This window comes from Chrysochloris asiatica, unplaced genomic scaffold (assembly GCF_000296735.1).
Source record: "Chrysochloris asiatica unplaced genomic scaffold, ChrAsi1.0 scaffold00065, whole genome shotgun sequence".
NCBI classification, from domain to species: domain Eukaryota; kingdom Metazoa; phylum Chordata; class Mammalia; order Afrosoricida; family Chrysochloridae; genus Chrysochloris; species Chrysochloris asiatica.
This window is the reverse complement of record NW_006408583.1, coordinates 15,055,436-15,078,002: the sequence shown is the minus strand read 5'-3', so window position 1 is coordinate 15,078,002 and position 22,567 is coordinate 15,055,436. Positions and strand designations below refer to the sequence as shown.

At 39.2% G+C, this 22,567-nt stretch overlaps 1 protein-coding gene across 1 annotated transcript in view; it reads right to left on the bottom strand.

The window, feature by feature from the left end:
* Nucleotides 1–21,868: 21,868 nt before the first annotated feature.
* Nucleotides 21,869–22,567, bottom strand: part of MPDZ (multiple PDZ domain protein) — a 236,534-nt gene continuing 235,835 nt past the window's right edge. The window contains exon 44 of the mRNA XM_006864508.1: nucleotides 21,869–22,015. Within this exon, the coding sequence (XP_006864570.1) occupies nucleotides 21,869–22,015 (147 nt within the window). The remainder of the gene's footprint in view (nucleotides 22,016–22,567) is intronic.

Below are 22,567 nucleotides of genomic sequence, written 5' to 3'. Positions count from 1 at the left end.
TATATATATATATATATATATATATATATTTACTTCCTATGAAATTTAAAAAAATAAAAATCCATGACTTATCAATGCCTCTAGTGCTATTTTCCCAAATGAGTTAAAAAGAATGTTCACACATAAGGAAAAAACTACATTTTTATAATTTCATACCCTGTATGCTTCACCACATTCACCACATTCATGGAGTTTCCTCTTTCAAACCATATATATTTGTTACTATCTTCTCACTTTCTCTCCCACAACTCATTCAACCTGAGTGTCTCTCTGTGCCTCTTCTCACAGATCACTGACGCTGTTGTTGTTGTTAGGTGCTGTTGAGTTGGTTGTGACTTACAGAGATCCGATGTAAAACAGAACAAAACACTGTCTGATTCTGTACCATTCTAACAATGACTGGCACACTTGGGCCCACTGCTGCTGCCACTGTGCCAATTCATGTCTTAGAGGTGTTTCTCTTTTTTGTTGATCCATTAATTTACCAAGTATGATGTCCTTCTCCACGAGATGTTCTTTCCTGATAACATGTCTGAAGTATGAATGACAAAGTGTCTCCATCCTAGCTTCTAAGGAGCATTCTAGCTGTTCTTCTTCCAACACATATTTGTTTATTCTTCTGGCAGCCCATAGTACTTTCAATATTCTTCTCCAATGTCGCAACTCAAATTCATCAGTTCTTCTAGGGTCTTCCATATTCATTGTCCAACTTTCACATACATATGAGTCTATTGAAAATACCATGGCTTGTGCCAGGCACACCTTAGTCCTGAAACTGACGTCGTTGTTTTTAAACTCTTTTAAGAGGTCTTGTTCGGCAGATTTGCTTAATGCAGTATATCATTTGATTTCTTCACTGCTGTTTCCATCAGTATTAATAGTGGTTCCAAGCAAAATGAAGTATTTGATGATGTCAATCTTCTCTACATTTACCATGATGTTATTTATTGTTCCATTGATGAGAATTTGGGTCCAGTAGTTATGATTGTTACATACAGAACTGTGTATTGTGTATATAACAATAATTACCTCTGTTGCCTTGAACTATTACAATCCTTCCAGTGTCATCCCGTCCCCATTATTTTTGCAAACCTTCTTCTTACTGCATAATGCTTCCCTTTCACTCTAGTTAACAAGTGTCTGCATTGTAGCCAGTAGCTTCCTGTCTCATTCCCCCTCTAGTGGAAAGAAGAATGCAAAAATAAAACGGATATGGAAACAATTAGTCCAAAGGAAAATGGACTAGGTACGTGAACATCAGTCTCCATAACACTGAAACCAGAAGAACTAGATGGTGCCCAGCTATGACCGCCAACTGCTTTGAAAGGGATCATATTAGAGGGTATTGGATAAAGTGGGAGAAAAATGTGGAACAAAATTAAGAACAAGTAAAATATCAGGCTTGTAGGTCACAGACTGCTGAAACCCCCGAGACCATGGTCCTTCATCAACTTTCGTATCTAGAAATGAACTCAACCTCATGGCTTAATTTTCATTTAAATAGTAGACAGGTCTATAAAAGGAACACTAACGTTACTGAGATGCATACACCTGTGAGTAACCAACCATTCAAGATCAAACGGGCAGTATTTACCCAAGGACAAATTTCAGATGAGTTAGCAAAGATGGATGAATGGAAATAAGAAACACAGGGAGGAAGTGGGACCAGTGGCATTTCCTTCTGAAGATTGCAGACAATGAGGTGAAACAAAATGTGTCTGCTTTGTTGAATAAAACTGGTAATATGCTCTAGAAACCTTCAACAAATTCACAATAGAACATAAAATAAAAAAGAAGGAAATGACAGAATATGCAAACTATCACTGGTCTCCCAGAACCCAAATCCTTCCAACAAGTTGGAACGTTCATCTGTTCCTAGTTTCTTTTTCTTTGATCTGCTTATCTGTATAAAACTATTCTATCATTCATTTATAGATAACAATTCATAGGCATTGTTTACTCAACATCAATGTTACTCTCAATGACTATATGAAATATGGGAGCATTGCACTAAAAACCACAGATTGGTGGTTTGAGCACACCAGGTGCTCTGAGAAAGAAAGATGAGCCTTTCTGCTTCCCTAAATATTTACAACCTTAGAAACCGTACACAAGGTCCCTAAGAGTTGGAACTGACTCAAAGGCACTTAACAACAACCATTACCACCTTTTGTCTAGAAATTAGAACGATCAACCCCCACCCCTTATTTTCCATTGACTTTGAGGACATTAACATTTTACTTTTATAATCAATGGCAGAAATATTGACCTAACAGGCTTATGGTTAGTGATTTCCCCCCTTCTTTTAAACTAACTAGCATATTCCCTGTCCCCACTATTCCTTCCTTTAATTTCCTCTCTCTCTTTCTCCTCACCACCTCCATTTCTTAGTAGTACTTATTCAACTTGTATGCTGAGCAAATAATAGGAGAAGCTGGGTTCTATGAAGAAAAACGAGGCATCAGGATTGGAGGAAGACTCATTAACAACCAGCGATATGCAGATGATACAACCTTGCTTGCTGAAAGTGAAGCAGACTTAAAACATTTACTGATGAAGACCAAAGAGCACAGCCTTCATTATGGATTGCATATCAATGTAAAGAAATAAAAAATACTCACCACTAGATAAATAAACAACATGCTTATCACTGAAGAAAAGATTGAAGTTGTTAAGGACTTCATTCTTCTTGGATCAACTATCAACACTCACAGAAGCAGCAGTCAAGAAATCAAACGACATATTGCATTAGGCAAATCTGCTGCACAAAACCTTTTTAAAGTGTTGGAGAACAAAAACGTAAGCTTGAGCACTAAGGTGCACCTGATCCATGCCATGGTATTTTCAATATCCTCGTATGCATGTGAAAGCTGGACAGTGAATAAGAAAGACCATAGAAGAATTGATGCTTTTGAGTTATGGTGTTGGAGGAGAATATTTCAAGTGCCATGGGCTGCCAAAACAACCAATAGATCCATTTTGTAAGAAGTAGAGCCAGAGTGCTCCTTGGAGGCCAGGATGGCCAAACTTCATCTCTTATACTTTGGACATATTGTCAGGAGGGAGCAGTCATTGGAGAAGGATATCATGTTTGGTAAGGTGAGGGGTCAGAGAAAAAGAGGAAGACCCCAACAAGATGGATTGGCCAAGTGGTAGCATCGATGGACTTAAGCGTGGCAACAGTAGTGAGGTTAGCCCAGGATCAGGCAGTGTTTCATTCTACTGTGCATAAGGTTGCTATGAGTTGGTACTGACTGGATGGCACCTACCAATAACAACAAGTACCCTGTACTAATATTCCTTTCAGTAGAGATTATAATGTAGATGAACTGAAACATTATAGTGCAACCTCATGTAGAAATTGGATGTGTTTTATAGAATGGATGCAGCAATGATGAAAGAACTGCAAAGATCATGTGGGAGGCAGAAGTGGTTTTTCTTTCTTATATTTATTGTGAATACGTAAAAAAAACGTATACCACAAAATAAAATGAAATTACATACTACCTCATACTTTTGGCTGAAAATTAAGAATACCAGAAAGATGTTTACTTGTGTTTTATTGACAATGCAAAGACATTTGACTGTGTGAATCATAACAAACTATGGATAACATTGAGAACAATGAATATTCTGGAAAACTTAATTGCTCTCATGAGGAACTTATTTATAGACCAAAAGGCAGTCATTAGAACCGAACAAGGGGACACTGAATGGTTTAAAATCAGAAAGGTATGTGCCAGGATTGTATCCTTTCACCATATTTATTGAACCTATATGTTGAGCAAATAATGCAAGAAGCTGGATTATATGAAGAAGAATGTTGTATCAAGATTGGAGGAAGACTCATTAACAATCTTTGATATGCAAATAATACAATCTTGATTGCTGGAAGGGAAGAGGACTTGAAATATTCACTGATGAAGATCAAATACTAGAGTCTTCAGTACAGATTGCACCTCACTGTAAAGAAAATTTAAATACTTACTAATGGACCAACATATAACAATGATAAATGGAGAGAAGATTGAAGTTGTCAAATACTTCATTTTGGCTAGATTCACAATCAATGCTCATGGAAACAGCTGTCAACAAATCAAATGGCAAATCTACAAAAGATGTCATTAAATTGTTAAAGAACAAAGATGTCAGTTTGAGGACTAAGGTGCACCTGATCCAATAGCCTCATAGGCATGTGAAAGTAGGACAGTGAATAAGAAAGACCTTAGAAGAATTGACGCGTTTGAGTTATGGTGTAGAAGAATATTAAAAGTACCATGGACAACCAGAAGAACAAACAAATCAGTGTTGAAAGAAGTACAGCTAGAATGTTCTTTAGAAGCCAGAATGTAGACACTTTGTTTCTCATACACGTTATTAGGAGGGATCAGTTCCTGGAAAAGGACATCTCCGTGGTAAAGTGGAAGGCCGGTAAAAAAGAGGAAGATCCCCAACAAGATGGATTGGCACAGTGGCAGCAGCAATGGTCTCAACGTAACAATTGCAATGATGGTGCAGGATGGGCAGTGTATCATCCTGTTGTGCACAGGGTCACTGACTCGGAACTGACTGAAGGGCACCTAACAACAACAACGGAGTCCTGGTGTGGTGCTGTGGGATAAAGCGCTGGACCACAAGGTTGGTTTGAACCACAAAGTTGGCAGTTCAAGCTCACCTGAACAGACTTTTCGTTAATGTTAAGTGTCATCAACTCAGTTCTGACTGTGAATTAGAACAGAGTTGTTGACACTTAACACCAACAAAAAACAACAAGTAGAATGTTGTTTAAAAGTTCATTCATGTTATATACAGCATGTGTCAGAACTTGTTTTGTTTTTATGGCTAAATAATATTCCATTGTATATATATTTTGGTCACATCAAGTCTTCCAATTGCGTGGATCATGACAAGCTATGGACAACAATGGAAAGTATGAGTATTCCGAAACACTTAATTGTGCTCATGAGGAATCTGTACCTGGACCAAGAGGCAGTTGTTCCAACAGAACATGGGAACACTGAATGAGTTAAAATTAAGAATGGTGTGTGACAGGGTTGTATTATTTCACCATACTTATTCAACCTGTATGCTGAGGAAATAATCTGAAAGTCTGGGTTCTATGTAGAAAGATGTGGCATCAGGATTGGAGGAAGACTCATTAACAACCTGCGGTATGCAGATGATACAACCTTGCTTGCTGAAAGTGAAGAGGACTTAAAAAACATTTACTGATGGAGATCAAAGAGCACAGTCTTTGGTATGGGTTACATCTCAATGTAAAGAAAACAAAAATCCTCACCACTGAACCAATAAACAACATTCTTATCAATGGAGAAAAGATTGAAGTTGTCAGCACTTCATTCTTGGAACAACTACCAACACTCACAGAAGCAGCAGGCAAGAAATCAAACGACATATTGCATTAGGCAAATCTGCTGCAAAAGACCTTTTTAAAGTGTTGAAGAGCAAAGACGTCAGCTTGAGGACTAAGGGGCGCCTGACCCAAGTCATGGTATTTTCAATAACCTCATATGCATACAAAAGCTGGACAGTGAATAAGGAAGACCGTAGAAGAATTGATGCTTTGGAGTCATGGTATTGGAGGAGACTATTGAAAGTTCCTTGGGCTGCCAAAAGAACCAATACATCTGTGTTGGAAGAAGTGCAGCCATAGTGCTCCTTGGAGGCCAGGCTGGCCAAATATTGTCTCTCATACTTTGGACATATTATCAGGAAGGACTAATCACTGGAGAAGGATATCATGTTTGGTAAGGTGGAGGGTCAGAGAAAAAGAAGAAGACCCCCCAATGAGATGGATTGGTCAAGTGGCAACATCAATGGGCTCAAGCGTAGAAACAATTGTGAGGTTGGCCCAGGACCAGGCAGTGTTTCATTCTGCTGTGCATAGGGTTACTGAGTCGGTACCAACTCCATGGCACTTAACAACAACAACAACAGCTATCAAGTCAGTTCTGACTCATAGTGACTTTGTGAATAAAAAAATGAGACACTGTCTGGACCTGTGCTATCCTCATGTTGCTGTTGTCAGGTGCCATCGAATTGGAACCGACTCATAGTGACCCCATGCACAGCAGAACAAAACAACGTCCGAACCTGGGCCAACCTCACTACCGCTGCCACACTTGAGTCCATCAATGATGCCACCTGGTCAACCCATCTCATTGGGGGTCTTCCTTTCTTTCTCTGACCGTCCACCTAACTCAGCATGACATCCTTCTCCAGCGACCATTTCTTCCAGACAATATGTCTAAAGTACAAGAGACGAAACTTATCCATCCTGGCCTCCAAGGAGCAATCTGGCTGCACTTCTTCCAAAACAGATCTATTGGTTCTTTTGGCAGTCCATGGCACTTTCAGTATTCTCCTCCAACACCACAACTCAAAGGCATCAATTCTTCTACGCTCTTCCTTATTCACTGTCCAGCTTTCACATCCATATGAAGTTATTGAAAATACCATGGGTTGGGTCAAGCTCACCTTAGTCCTCAAGCTGACATCTCTGCTCTTCAATACTTTAAAAAGTTCCTGTGCAGCAGATTTGCCCAATGCAATACGTCGTCTGATTTCTTGAATGCTACTTCCACGAGTGTTGATAGTTGATCCAAGAAGAATGAAGTCCTTGACAACTTCAATCTTTTCTCCATTGATAAGAATGTTGTTTATTGGTCCAGTGGTGAGGATTTTTGTTTTGTTGACATTGAGATGCAATCCATACTGAAGCTGCACTCTTTGATCTTCATAAGTAAATGTTTCAAGTGTTCTTCACTTTCAGCAAGATATCCTCATAGTTGGTGTAAACTTTGAGCCCACTGCTTCTGCCAGAGTGTCAATTCATTTCATTGGCAGTTTTTCTGTTTTTCTGACCCTTCATTTTGATGTTGTTGTTGAGTACCGTGGAGTTGATTCTGACTCATAGTGACCCTGCACAGGGTTTCCAAGGCTGTAAATCTTTATGGGAGCAGACCGTTTCATCATTCTCCTGCGGAACAGCTGATAGTTTCGAACTGCTGACCTCGAGGTTGGCAGACTTACTTGTAACCACTATACTACCCTCCACTTTACTGAGCATAATATCCTTCTCTAGGGACTGGGCCTTCCTGAAATTATGTTCCAAGTATGAGAGGAACTGTCACCATCCTGGTTTCTAAGGAGCATTCTGGTTGTACACCTTCCACAAATTTGTTTGGATCTTCTAGAAGTCCATGGTACTTTTCATGTTCTTCTCCAAAACTGTAACTCAAATGCATCAATTTTTCCTACGGACTTCTTATTCACTGTCCAACTTTCACTTGTATATTAACCCACAGCCCCACATTAGGAGTGTATAATATATATGCTGGTGATGTGCTGTGGAGTTGGTTCTGACTTATAGCAGCCCTGTATAGGGTTTCCAAGGCTGTAAATCTTTATGGGAGCAGAAAGTCTCGTCTTTCTCCTGCCAAATGGCTGGTAGTTTCAAACTGCTGATCTGGAGGTTAGCAGACTGACTCGTAACTATTACGCTACCAAAGCTCCTTTATATAAAACATGTATGTCACCTTTTGTTTATACTCTCATATGTTGATGGACACTTGGGCTGTTTCCATGTTTGCGTTATTGTGAATAATGCTGTTATAAGCATTGGTGTACAATTATGTCTGAGACCTTGGTTTCAATTCCTTTTGGCTTATATCTAGGGGTGTAATTGTAATTTGACAAATTTTAACCAAAACAGCCATCAATATGTGGCCTTTTGGTTGTTAGGTGCTGCTGAGTGAGCTCCAACTCATACCGTAAGCACAACAGAACAAAACACTGCCAGGACCTGAGCCCTCCTTATAATTGGTGTTAACCTTGAGCCCATTACTGCTGCCACTGTGCCAATCCATCTTGTTGAGGGTCTTCCTCTTTCTCATTGACCCTCCATTTTATCTAGCATTATATCCTTCTCTAGGGACTGGTCCCTCCTGATCACATGCCTGAAATATGAGATACCAAGTCTCACCATTCAGGCTTCTAAGGAGCATTCTGACTGTACTTCTTCCAACAGAGATTTGTTTGGTCTTCTTGTAGTCTAAGTATGTTACTTTTAATATTCTCCTCCAACATCATAACTCAAATACATCAATTCTTCTATGGTCTTGCTTATTCACTGTCAAACTTTCACATGCATATGAAGCTATTGAAAATACCATGGCTTGGTTCAAGTTCACTTTAGTCCTTAAACTGACATCTTTGCTCTTGAACACTTTAAGGAGGTCTTGTGCAACAGATTTGCCTACTGCATTATATTGTTTGATTTCTTGACTGTTGCTTCCATGAGTGCTGATAATGGATCCAAGAGAAATGAGGTCTTGGACAACTTCAATCTTTTCTCCATTGATAAGAATGCTGTTTATTGGTCCAGTGGTGAGGATTTTGTGTTCTTTGCATTGAACTACAATCCATACTGAAGGCTATGGTCTTTGATCTTCATTATTAAGTATTTTAAGTCCTCTTCACTTTCAGCAAGCAAAGTTGTATCATCTGCATATCGCAGGTTGTTATGAGTCTTCCCTCAATCTTGATGTCATGTTTTTCTTCGTATAACCCAGCTTCTCAGATTATTTGCTTAGCATACAGACTGAATAAGCATGGTGAAAGAATACAACCTTATTACAAACAAACTTTTCCTAATTTTAAACATCTAGTGTCCCCTTGTTTTGTTTGAACAACTGATTCTTGGTCTATGTACTAATGTATAGTAACAATAATAGCTTATGGTTCAGACTTTCTCATCCATTATAATTTTGACTTTCAAAGTCCTGGAAGAAAAGTATTATCTCCATAAAAAATTCAATTTAGCTCCATAAAAAATTCAATTTAGAGAAACTAACCGTTGCTCTAGGGAGTCCTGGTGTGGCACTGTGTGTTAATACGCCAGACTGCAAAGTCACTTGAACTGCAAGGTCGGCAGTTCAAGCTCACCGGGTACTCCTCAGAAGCCCTATACTGGGTCACTATGGGTCGGAATCGACTTGAGGGCACTTAATAACAACAACAACAAAGCATGTTGCTCTAGAAGGGATGGCTTGTGATTCCAATCCCATCCCTGCCCCTCTCAAATTTGGAATATTTCACACAATCCTATCTAAATTTTCTAATAACAGCTAAATTTCTAATCTCTCCAGTTATTTAGAACCCCCGTATGGAAATGTTTATTCTAATAATAACTTTTATTCTAATATTATCTTCTCTTTTTTAAATTTCACAGTTAGGAGAATAGATAAGCTGCTAAGTAGCAAAATCATACTAAGTGCATCACAAGAAATGTGATGTATGAGTGGGTGGGGAGATGGTAGAATCCCCACTGAATCATTTCCATCTTGTCTGGATGGATCTGATGAAAGGAGATGGGGATAGGATTAATTTGATTCAGTAGTGAATAATTGCTAATTGTGACTGTCACAACTGTAAAGGTAGAAGTTGTGTAACAAAAAGAAGGGATAGTTAATCTTACATTCCAGGAACAGAGAACCCTAGGACCATCAAGAGAGAAGAGCATGAGCGGAGCGTGGGACCCTAACCAGAGAAGCAATGACACTAGAGATGGAAGCAAAGATGAGGACTTGGAGAGATAGAGCAACTGAGGACTCTAGAGTCATAGAGAAAAGCTGTGTGCTGACAGCCAGGAGGTTGGCTTGCAGAATATGCCCTTTGGTTGTTCAAATGATTATATATTCCTGTGTGTTGAAAGAAAAGAAAGAAAGAAAGAATATTTAGCAAGGGATTTTACCATTCAGAACTTGTCATCACACTTTTCACATGTACATCCTGTTGTTGATAAATGCCACCAAGTTAGTTCTGTCTCACAGCACTGCTCTGAACAGCAGTAGGAAGCCTTGTCCAATGCTCTGCCATCACGACAGCCTTTGCTATGTTTGAGCCCATCGTTGCATTCTTTGTATCAATCCGTATTGTTGAGGGTCTTCCTCTTTTTTACTCCATCCAACATGCAAACATGGAAATTAAGCTTACCTCTACTAGTTGTCTGATTTCTAGCTCACAGAAGCACTGCATTTGCATTGGGTATAAAGAAAAGTGTGCATTCACATCTAAAATAGAAATTGGAGGTTGAACCTTTAGAATTACGTTCTCGTAGACCTGAAACTTAATTTTATAACCAATGGCTTGGCATTGGTTATAAAGCAAATGTTCTTGCCTTGACTCTAAATAATATAAAACCAAAACTAACCATAATTGTACATAAAAATTTCCACCTACATTTCCCAACTCTTTTACTTAGCCTCCATTTAAGAAGCAAAATCTAATATGGAAGAAAAGAAACATCTGTCTGAGAGTCTGATCTCACCAGCTTCCTTTTAGAAGGCTGTTTAGTCTACCAAGCTAATTGCTTATTTTCTTCCTCCCTTCTGAAGAGGGATTGTGTTTACAAAGGGAGATGATGATGGAATATCCGTATCCTAATCAATTTAAGCCAGAGAATTTGTGGAGTAGGGATTATGTGAGTAATGGATATAATGTAATTTACCATTCATACTAGATACTTGGTTTATTATGTAAGTACTAGGGCTCAGATCAATAATAAAACAACTCACTAAGTATAAATACCTCTCACCACAAATATTTATTTAAAATATTTAGGAGTAGCACATTCACTTCTCTCATAGAAATTAGGAGAAAACATTCTAGAGTAAGGAAGTAGATCACCTCACCAGTTTATTTTGATAGTTGGGATATTTGAAAGTTGGGATATAAATTAAGCCTGCAATTCACTCTTTGCATTACCTTGCAACTATATAATACCACATAATATAATATAAATTAACCCTGCAACTCAGCCCTTGAGTTACCTTGACTTTTGTAATCTTGACCATATTTCTGTAATTTTTCAAGTGCTACTATTTGCAGTTGAGGAGCTCTGGTAGCATAGTGGTCACCGTCAGCAGTTCAAAACTACCAGCTGTTCCGTGGGAGAAAGATGAGTCTGCTCCCATAAAGATTTACAGACTCGGAAACCCTGTAGAGTGTTGCTATGAATTAGAACTGACTCCATGGACCATAAAAACAACAACCACCATGTGCAGTCAGTTGACTTTGCTCTGGTTGCTAGTTCTTGGAGGGAGATATTGGTGAAGTTTGGTGTTTCCCAGTCAGTTTGGGCTCACTGTCGTGCACAACAGATCTAAACACTCCCCGGTCCTGTGCTTGCCTCACAGTTGTCGGTGTGTGTCAACCCATTCTTGCAGTCACTGTGTCAATCCATCTCACTGAGGGGCTTCCTCTTTTTCACTGACCCTCTACCAAGCATGACGTCCTTCTCCAGGGACTGGTTCCTTCTGAAGACATATCCAAAGTGCTTGAGAAGAATTCTTGCCACAAGGTCAGCAGTTCAAACCCTCCAGCTGCTCCTCAGAAACTCGATACAGATTCACTGTGAGTCTGAACCAACTAGGCGGCACTGAATGACAATGACTGAGGATAGTGATGGTTGGATAGTGACCACATGACAGAGGACAACTGCCCCGTGATTTCTGAACTGTAATGTTTCATGGGAACACATTGCCATGCATTTCTATTGCGTTGCTGCTGGTGGGTCTAAATGCCAACCTTTTGGCTATCAGCAGAATGCACTGTTACACCTTAGCAGGAATAACAGGCTATAAGCACAGTGCTTAATTGCTCAGTTGCTAATGACAATGTTAATAGATTGAATCCACCAGCCCTTCCCCTGTAGAAACAAGGGACAAGGCTGGGAAACCTTTGTGGGCACTTCCCCTCAGTCTTACAGGGTTGCTATGAGCCAGCATCGTCTCAACAGCAACAGCTTTGGTTTGGAGTTTATAAATAAATGTGGATGGGTGGGAAACAAATTTTCCTAGTTTTAAGCTAACCAAATGGCACTATATATTACAAATGCAAAGGGCAATTTATTAAATTATTAAGCCTAAAATTAAGGAGATGAGAAAATTATTATGCTGCTTAATCTAAAAACTAGGTTTTCTTATTGATCATAAAATAAATGCCTGGTACTAAATCTCTGATTTTGATATAAACTATGTCTAAAAAGAGGATAAGCACTGGACTATAAACCACAATGTCAGTGGTTCAAGCCTACTAACTACTCCGTGGGAGAAAGATGAGGCTTTCTGCTCCTTCAGTCTCAGAAATGCTATACAGGGCCACTACGAGTCAGAACTAACTAATGGCACTTAACAACAACACCAATGTCTAATAAAGACTATTTTACAAGTATGTAATTGACTTACAAAAACCAATAGGTGTATAGAACACATGGCAAGTCTTATTCTTTAAATGAGGACTCCGAAGTCAGTCAATTTAAATGAAATTCAGCCACGTCTCTGGGATATGTCACAAGTCATATATCTATACACTTAATTATGTTGTTGTTAAGTGCCATCGAGTCAGTTCTGACTCGTAGTGACACTTTATAGGGTTTTTTGCACAGAGCAGTTGGTGGATTTGAACTGGTGTGTTCTATTAGTAAATTATTATTTCAAATTGATGACTAGGAGTATAAAGGCAAACCTACAGTTAGGTACTTCCTTCCTGATATGAGAATATTTTTTCTAATGAAGCTGAAAGATACATCTTTTAATATTGATAGAAGGTACACCAATCATGACTATAATAATGACTTAATAGCCAGGTAAGGATTGAGTTATTTCATGTAACTTACAGGATTGCATTCCCCCCTGCCCCCTTTAAGAATAAGTACATTAGATCGTTTTTCACGTACTGAATGGCCTTACTCAAACTTTTCTGGAGCCAGGGAAGGAACATATTTTATACTCAGTTGAGGGATGTTTATCGGTGCACTTAACGGCAGCAGGATGCCTAATTCGGTATGCCTGCCATCTGTACAGCTCTCCAGGTGCAAGAGGCATTAGCTTTATTTAATATTACTACAACATTAATTTTACTCCATTAATTTATGTCATTTTCCCTTTATTTCAAACTAAGGTTGCCTAACGTAAGCCCTGGAGACAATGACCCAATTCTGATTCTAGAGAACACCTTACATTATAAACATAGTAAGCAATCTCAACAGCTAAGAATACTCAGAAGACTTGACTGGCTGGCTTTCACATTGAAAACAAGATGAAAACTACATCTATGCCAAAATCATCCTGATTTTGGTATAATCCATTTTTGCAATAAGGGGGTACACGGTAAGATCATCATTTTAGGTAACACTGTGACGGTCCAGTCCTTCCCATAATCAGAAGGTATTTTCAGTGCCTTTAAGTCAAGAAGAGACTCTTCAGTGAATCTTGACATTTCATTTCTAATGTTCACAATGCTCCCTTTCTAACAAAGAGTTGTTCTTAAGATTGTTTCATCTTATGTGAACCCAGGTGTGCCAAGTAGAACTGCTCCACAGGTTTTCAAGTCTGTGGCCTTTAGGAAGCAGATCAGCCAGATGCCTCTGGATGGGGTAGAACCATCAGTATTTCAGTGAGTAGTCTGCCATTTAACTGCACGACCCAGGCAATTCCTAAGAGAGCAGGCTTCAAGTTATGATGCTTGATAGGCATTAGTATCTTGATAGAATTTATTAACATGGCTTTCATTCGTAATTATATTTATGGTGAATAATACAGTTTCTCTTTTAAGTACATTTATGTTAAAAATTGTTGTTGTTAAGTGTCATCAAGTCAGCTCAGACTTAGAGCAACCGTATGCACAAAGGAACGACTGACTCCCTGTCCCTGCTTCATCACAACCGTTATGTTTCAGGCCTTTGTCACTGTCTTATATCCGTGTAGCTCACTGAGGGTCTTCTTTTTTGCTCATCATCCATTTTACCAAGCATGATGTCCTTCTTCAGGGACTGATCCCTCCTGATAATATATCTGAAGTATGAGAGATGAAGTCTGGCCATCCTGGTCTTCTTCTTCCTACACATTTTTGTTTGTTCTTCAGTTCATGGTCATTTTAATATTCTTAACCAACAACAGAACTCAATATTCTTCTAAGGTCTTCCTTCTTCATTGTCCAACTTTCACATATATATGTTGTTGTTGTTAAGTGCTGTGGAGTTGTTCCTGACTCATAGCAACCTGTATAGGACTTCAAAAGCTTTAAATCTTTATGGGAGCAGAAAGCCTTATCCTTCTCCCATGGAGTGGCTGGCAGGCTCGAACCACGGACACTGTGGTTCCCAGTCCAGTGCTTATCTATGGAGCCACCACACTGCAGCAAGCATGTGAGGCAATTGAAAACACCATGATTTGGGTCAGGCGCACCTTAGTCCTCAAACTGTCATCTTTGCTTTTTAACAACTAAAGGGGTCTTTTGCAACAGTTAAAGGAGATGGGGATAAAACGTTAAAGAAAAATATTAAGTAATCATGGCACTGTGGGGAACATCAAGAAGGTTTATGGAAAGCAATGGCAATTACAGAAAAATGAAATTTGTATGAATTCAAGCTCTGAAGGAAAAGCCACATAATTACACAAAAATGAAAATAAGGCTAACAGAAGTTATTTCTATTACTCTATAGTCTATGATATTACATGTACAGCTACTACTACCATTTCTAAGAAGATTACTCTGTGTGTGGTATTTATACAGTATCTCATTTAATTTTCCCATGCAAAGGTAAATCTAAATTTTACTGAATGGAATACAGTATCTTTAATGATATTTGCAACAGTAGATCTTTGAAGGTCAAATATTTCCAGGTAGACACAAATGAAAAAAATCATAATTTCATGTCTGATGTTTGTTGTTAAGTGCTGTCGAGTCAGTTCCAAACCATAGTGACCCTGTAGAGTGTTTCCAAGGTGCAGCTGGTGAGCTTGAACCTCTGACCTTGCAGTTCAAACCGACTTTGCAGTTCAGCACATTAACCTACAGTGCCACCAGGGCTCCAGTTTCAAGTATATCAATTAGAAAAAGAAAAAAAAAAACAAAAAAAAACTGTATTTTTGAAGCTAATAAAGTTGGTTTCTGAAAATACAAAAGGAGGGAGGAAGAGGGTGGGGCAGAAGAAGAGATCATGAAGTATTCACAAACGACACAGTCTTCTCAAAGGAAACTCTTCAATGTTAAGTGAACAAGTTGAAGCTGTCTCCTAGAAGTTGCCTAAGGCAGTTTTTTTGTTTTTGTTTTTTAATGATGATACTTTTTTTTTGAAACTTCAAGAAACAATTTTCAGAGACAATTCTGAGATCATTACTATAGATTTGCTTCCCTCCTTGACAGAATTCCTTTCAAGGGTCTACTGTGGAGTCCTATGGACTTCTGGGGTACTGCTATGCATGGGTCAGCACTAGACTGCAAACTACACCAGCTGCTCCTCGGAAACCCTATATGTGATGACTATGAGTTGGAACTGACTTGGATGGCAATTAACAGCAACAATGGAGTCCTTTTTTTGTGTGTGTGTTTTTTAAAGTTTTTATTGTGAATTATGTAGCAGTTTATATGGGAGAACATTAGCTTTACATTCACCCTATCATATTTTGTTTCATTTTAATGATTACAATCCCCTTCATGCATAATCAAATAACCAAAGGGTACACCCCACAGGCCTGCCCCCAGCCGCCAGCACACAGGCCCTCTCCCTCCCTGAGTCCAGAGTCCCCAGCCCCTGCATCTCTCCACATCATCCTCTCTGCCTCCATCTCTGGCATTACTGCTTCTCTGGGTAGGGTCCCGCTCTCTGCTCTTCTCCCTTGATGGTCCCAGGGACCTCCGCTCCTGGACTGTAAAGTCAACCACTCCCCTCTTTTTGTTAACTTACATTTGTAACCCTCACAGTCAGTCCTGATAGATTATTCACTATTGAACCACAAAAGTCTTATCCCCATCTCCTTTCATCAGCCCTGTCCATACAGGTCAGAAACCACTCAGTGGAGATTCTACCTTCCCCCGCACCCTCTGGAACTAAGCTCCCTCTTGAAAACTTGTAAGCCAGTCACTTCTTACCTTCGAAGCCCCCTTTTCCCCATTTTGGGTAGCCAATGTCAAAGTTGCCCATCCCTGTCAACCCTGTGTACTGAGGGGATGGGAACGATTCTTGCTATTAAAGATTTGTTCCCTCTTTTGAACTACTACATCCATAAGTATAGGCCAAGTTCATCAAATTGTAGTGGATTACTTTGTTACCTCTTCTTTCTTCTTCTAGTCGAGTTCTGATCCCCAGCCATTGAAGCCAGGTCAAGTGGGTACGATCAGCTGGACACGTCACACTCTGCTCTAGTCCTCTGTGGCCATGTCACTGTCTCTAGGCCCATGAGTACCCAGGTCTTGCTATACTGCTGGCCAACTAGGTCTCAAGCCAGGTCGACAGGAGTCTATTAAGCATGGTCAGACTTAGCTCACAACTTCATTGCTGTTTTTCCCCCACTTCTCCTTGTCGGTGACCTACGTGTTCGCCATTAAGACCACATGCCTTATTGTGTATTCCCCTTTAGTTTACTTGGAAAGGGGTTTGCTCTGAGGGGACCCGACCGCTTGCCTTGATGGCTCCTGGGCAACAATGGAGTCTTATGGACTCCTGGTATGGTGCTCTGGGATAAGCACCAGGCTACTAACCAAAAGGTTGGTAATTCAAACTACCAGCCACTCCTTGGTAACCCTATACAGGGTCTCTATGAGTTGGAACCAACTCCATGGCATTTAACAACAATGGAGTCCTGGTGTGGCACTGTAGGATAAGCACCAACAGTGGACCACCACCACCACAACAAATTGAACTGCCATAGGGTTAGCACTCAACTGCAAACCACAAGGTTGGCAGTTCAAACCCACCAGCTGCTCCTTGGAAACCCTATACAGGGTTGCTATGAGTTAGACCCAACTCAACAGTGCTTAAGAACAACAGTGTTCTTAATTAAAATTCTTAGACAAATAATATTAATTTTTTTTCTGATGTACATTAAAATGGACATTACTGTTGTTGTTCAGTGTCCAACTCATAGTGCCCCTATATAGGGTTTCTGAGGAGAGGTCGGTGAGTTTGAACTCACCATAATTGTGGTCCATTGCTTCAAGAGTGTCGCACCAGGATTCCAAAATGGACATTGGTGGTGGTGGTTATGTGCCGTGGAGTCAGTTCCAACTCACAGTGACCCTGTGCAGGGTTTCCGAGGCTGCAAATCTTTATGAGAGCAGAAAACCTCATCTTTCTCCAGCGGAACAGCTGGTAGTTTTGAACTGCTGACCTTGAGGTTCACAGCCCAATTTGTAACCACTACGCTAACAGAGCTCCTTAAAATGGACATTGTTGTTGTTGTTGTGAAGTTTTGTCGAGTGGCTTCCTACCCATAGCAACCCTATATAGGGTTTCCAAAGAGTAGCTGATGAACTTGAACCACCAACCTTGCAGTTCAAACGACTTTGCACTCTGACGCATTAGCCCACAGCACCACACCAGGACTCCAAAAATGGACATTATGGACTACTAAATTTTGAAGGGAAAAAAAAGCTGTTGCAAGAGAAAACAAATAAAAATAACTGTAACTACATCCAGTTTTATTATTTCATGCTTTCATTTAGAAATTCTCATGTTGCCAACAATTTTGTTTTTTGCAATTGACGTAACGGAGGCCAATCCTGCCTTACAAGTAACTCCTTTTAGACAAAGGCAAAGTTAAACATCACGTACCAGTAGGCAGAGTTGAGGAGCATCTTTGTGCAAATCAAAGCATTCCAGAATACTTGTGGCTGACATGAAGCAACACACCAGAGCTGCTGAAAGCAGGTGATGATAGTTTGGGCATTCCCACACCTAGACTTTCCCCAAAGCATATTTACTCTTGTCTCCCTGCAGGCATCCTTTCAACTTCTCTCTTCTGACTGAGGTTTGAAGACGGCACTAAATCACTCAGACTGACATTCTCACTCAATCAGCTGGCCAGCCAGATTTAAGGCAGTTTAATATAGTACAGCTCTCAGGGCAGGAACACGCTCCCTCTGCTTCTCCACATCTATCAAAACCTGCTTCATCAACATTCTGAAAAAAAACAACTCCTTTTTGCTCATCTTTCAATAACTAATTTTTTTTTTTTTTTTTAATTCTTCCATCTCATTGATGCTTTGATCTTTGGGTTCCATTGACTTGTATACCTCATTGGTTCCCCTGTTGTTTCCTATCATTCTAACCTGAACTAAACACATGATTGGAGGATAGAGGGAGAATACCAACAATATAGGACATTCTCCAATTTGAGTTAATCAAACAAGCAATCGTATTGAATCTACTATGGACGATAATCTCTCTTGAGGTGTATACTTGGCATTAACACTGTAATGTTCATGTCTTTATTTAAACTCTGCTCAAGCTCTTTCTTCTTTCTCCTTGTACACTTAGAGGACGTATAAACCTTTATCATTTCTTTCCAGTGTTTGATTCTAAATTCTCTTTCCCTGCCATACTTTAACTTCTTTCCTGCCTGTCATCTCTTCTTTTTGCTTATTTTTCTTTCAAGTATGTGACTTTTGTTAATTAATATGAACTCAGAAGGGGAGCTTTCCCTAAATGTTTCTATATCCTCTTAATGACATTCCCACTGTTTTTGGTTTTGTTTTCTATTTAATATGAAGATTGCAGCTCACTAAAGCAATTTAATACCATGAAATCAATGAATCGTGACCTTTAATTTAACTGCTCACCAAGTCCTGGTGTGGTGCATTGGACTGCAAAGTTGGTTTGAACAGAAAGGCTGGTAGCTCAAGCTCACCAACTGCTCCTCTGAAACCTTATATAGGGTTGCTATGGGTCGGTAGTGTAGTGGTTACGAATTGGGCTGCGATCCGCAAGCTCAGCAGTTCGAAACTACCAGCTGTTCCGCGGGAGAAAGATGAGGCTTTCTGCTCCTGTAAAGATTTACAGCCTCGGAAACCCTGTACAGGGTCGCAATGGGTCAGAACTGACTTGACAGTACTTAACAACAATTTCACCAAACATGTACAGAGCCTGTCCAATTTGTTATGTGCCATTGAGTCGGTTTTGACTTATAGTGACCCTGTATAGGTTTTCCAAGGAGCAGCTGGTGGATTTGAACTGCTGTCCTTGTGGTTCACAGCCCGGTGCTTATCCTACAGCTCTATTATATAATGTATACAATGATAGTAACTCAGGATATAAGTGTGTTTAATATAATGTATATAATGATAGTAACTCAGGGTGTAAGCGTGTTTAATATAATATATATAATGATAGTAACTCAGGATATAAGCGTGTTTAATATATTGTATATAATGATAGTAACTCAGGATATAAGCATGTTTAAGGTACCCACTGAGTTGTTCTTATTGGGGTAATCTCCCATATTCACTCAAACTTTAATTGGGTTGGTTGACTTACTCCGTAGGATCTCTGTAAACATCTCTGCAAATGGAGTCTAGAAAAGACTTAGCATCCAGTAACTTCTCTGGAGAGGGTCTTCACAGACTTCAATTTAAGGTGGACGGCCAACAAGAAAATGCTAAGATACTGCTGTGCCACTGGGATGCTGAATATGAATTTTATTACATCATTTAGTACCCAATTTCAAAAGGATTGGCTAGAGGAGTACATATGAGTATCTCAGAATTTTGGGAAGATGTAGTTTTTTATCACTCTTATCTTTTAGAAGGAGATAAAAACTTCTCTAAAAGATAATGACAGGGATAAAATGACCTGTCATTGTAAAGATGAGATGAATCAGAAAGAGGCTGCAAATGATCATTAGCTAATTAGTGGCGGAACTGGAACAAAGATTCTCCAATTTCTTGTTCAATGCTCAAACCAGATTTTCATCCTTATTAATATAATTTTCATTTTTAATCTGAACACATTTTCACACTTGACAACCCTAAAGAGCCAATGTGTACTATTTCTACATTAATAAAAGCTCAAAAATCATATACAGGTAGGATACTTCTCTTCCTGCAATGTGGTTTATTTTTCTCTGTTCCAGGAAAAATCTGATCTGGACCTATACAATGCTGAGGTTTTCAGGATGACATTGGCCAAAATTCCTCTAATAGAATTATGGACACCATATGCTCAGTTTTATTGTTGTTGTTAAATGTTGTACAGTTGCTTCCGACTCATAGTGATAAAAGCAAACAAATAAACAAGATAATAAAGCTTTTCCCCAGTAAAAAGAAAACACACACAATGTGCCTGCTTTTTATTTGCACACGACTGTAACTTCTTATTTATTCACTTCCATTCTGCATTTACACAAAAATGCTGTAATAAAATATCTGTACACTACTTCTGTTACAAATATAGATAATATTTAAAGTGACTTTATATATTCTAATGTAGGAGTTTCACGCTCTAAAATGGGAAAGAACACACGATAATTCCTTACCAGTTGTCTCAATAAACAATTCCATCTGTTTCTCTTAAACTATTGTATTATAAGATGTTAATATAAGGCAATGCAATGAAGTTATGTTAATCCCCTTAATTTTTCTATCAATTTACTAATGGCATATGACCAAAATAATTACTAACACATTGCTTTTTTCTCTGTCATTAAGATTAATACTAATTGAAAGCCAATTGTACAGCCCACTAACATATTTTTAGCATTGTATCAGTTGTTAAAACCAGCACTAAAGGATTCTAGGATTTTCCACGTTCCTCCATGGTTGATACGGCTGTTTGTACAGAGATTGCATGCAACACAGGGTGGCTCCATTGTTTCATTCATCACAACACAAAACTATTTTAGAACAGGTCAAAATGAAAATAAACATACCAATGAGCATTAAATGTATGGGAGGAGTTAAAAAAATCATGGGAAAATGTTATAAATGATGATGGTATTTTTTCCATGAACTTTTCGAAGGTCTCTCATATTTTCTTTACACAACCTGGGATCATTTGCTATTTACTCATAATCTTAGAAACTGATTCTGTGTTGTTAATTTCCATTGAGTCAGCCCCTACTCATGGTGACTGAAGCAGAAAAAAATATATTAGTGACGGGGAGATGTACTTTTTAAAATTATATTTAAAAAAAATCAAAATACTAAGAATATTTTTAAGTTTAAAATTTTGTTGTTGTTGTTGTTGTTTTCCTTTTCTTTCTTGTTTGAGATGGAGAGAGGAGATGGCTGGGCAAAAGAAGACATTTTTATACAAATCTACAATATTGTATTCTTTATTATTTTATAGTTTTACCATAGTTTGTGGAGGCCGTTTCTCTTGGGTTAGGCTTGCAATTATTTTTCTTTCTCTACATATCTGTCCTGGTATCAGAGTGGATTATGAGCTAGGCAGCTAATCACTTTTGATCAGCAGTTTGAATCTACCAGTCGTTCTGTGGGAGAGAAGAGGCCTTCTGCTCCTGTGAAGATTTATAGCCTTGGAAACCCTATACAGGGTCACTATGAGTCAGAATAGGAATCCTGATGTGGTGCTATGGGTTAATGTGCCAGACTGCAAAGTCGTTTGAACTGCAAGGTCAGCAGTTGAAGCTCACCAGCTGGTCCTCAAAAACGCTACACACGGTCACTATGGATCAGAATTGACTAGATGGCACTTAACAACAACAACAACATGAGTCAGGATTGAGTTGATAGCACACAACCACCACCATCATCACTCTTCAGTTCAACACATAACACTTTTTTTCCATTTAACTACAAAAATGTCAGATACCTTCACAAAGAAAAAACAGATTTACTTATCAAATATTTCTTTTCATTGAGCTTAGGTTTTTAAGAAGTAAGGGGAAAGGAAAACTGAAAACCAAGTGACAAACAAGCTTAAATGTTCATTTTTCTCCTCTACACTTTTGAAGAGCCCAATGAACACAGCCTGAGAAAAGTTTTCCATTTTCTGTATGGCATAGAATGTCACCAGGGGACTGGGTGACTGCAGTCGGGTGGTATTTCAGGAGAGAACCATCAATGTGACAGTGCCCTTTGTCCTCTTAAGGATAGCTACAGCTTCTTCATGGGTTACTCCTTCAAGACTCTGCCCATTGACGGCGATGATCTGATCGCCCCTTTTTAGACGCCCATCTTCCGAGGCTGCTCCCTGCAATTTGAAGTAGGCGTGTTTACTTCTCAGAAAACGCTGCCTTGCAGCTACACAACAGAACAGGAGCTAAACAAGAATGTAAATTGCTTTGTGCGTGCACGCTTTGCTTCCGGTGCTCCAGAACCATTAAGCAAGGATGAACACACACAAAGGAAGCCTTCTGCGAAATGGTTTTCGCATTGAGAGTCCAATTTGAGAGAGCATCCAGCAGGCAGTAGATTAGTTGGATGTTGTTTTTTGGCTGTTCAGCACAGCAGTTGTTGGGTTCTCAAATTAATCAAGAATATTTGGGAATTTGCCTCATAGGAATGATTTCATAGAATCCTGAATTTTCTACTCTATAAAGAAGACAGAGGGATCAGGTAGAAAGAAAATCCATTTTAGACGACAAGGACATGTGACCCACAAAACCCAAATGTTTGCAGAAGCAAAGCCAATATTCAAAGTCCACCTGCACATTGTCAAAGCCAGGTTCTGAGGTTAAAACCCACTGCAAATTCTTAATTGCTCTATGGTTTTGAAAAGGCTGCTCAAACTGTATTGATTCTC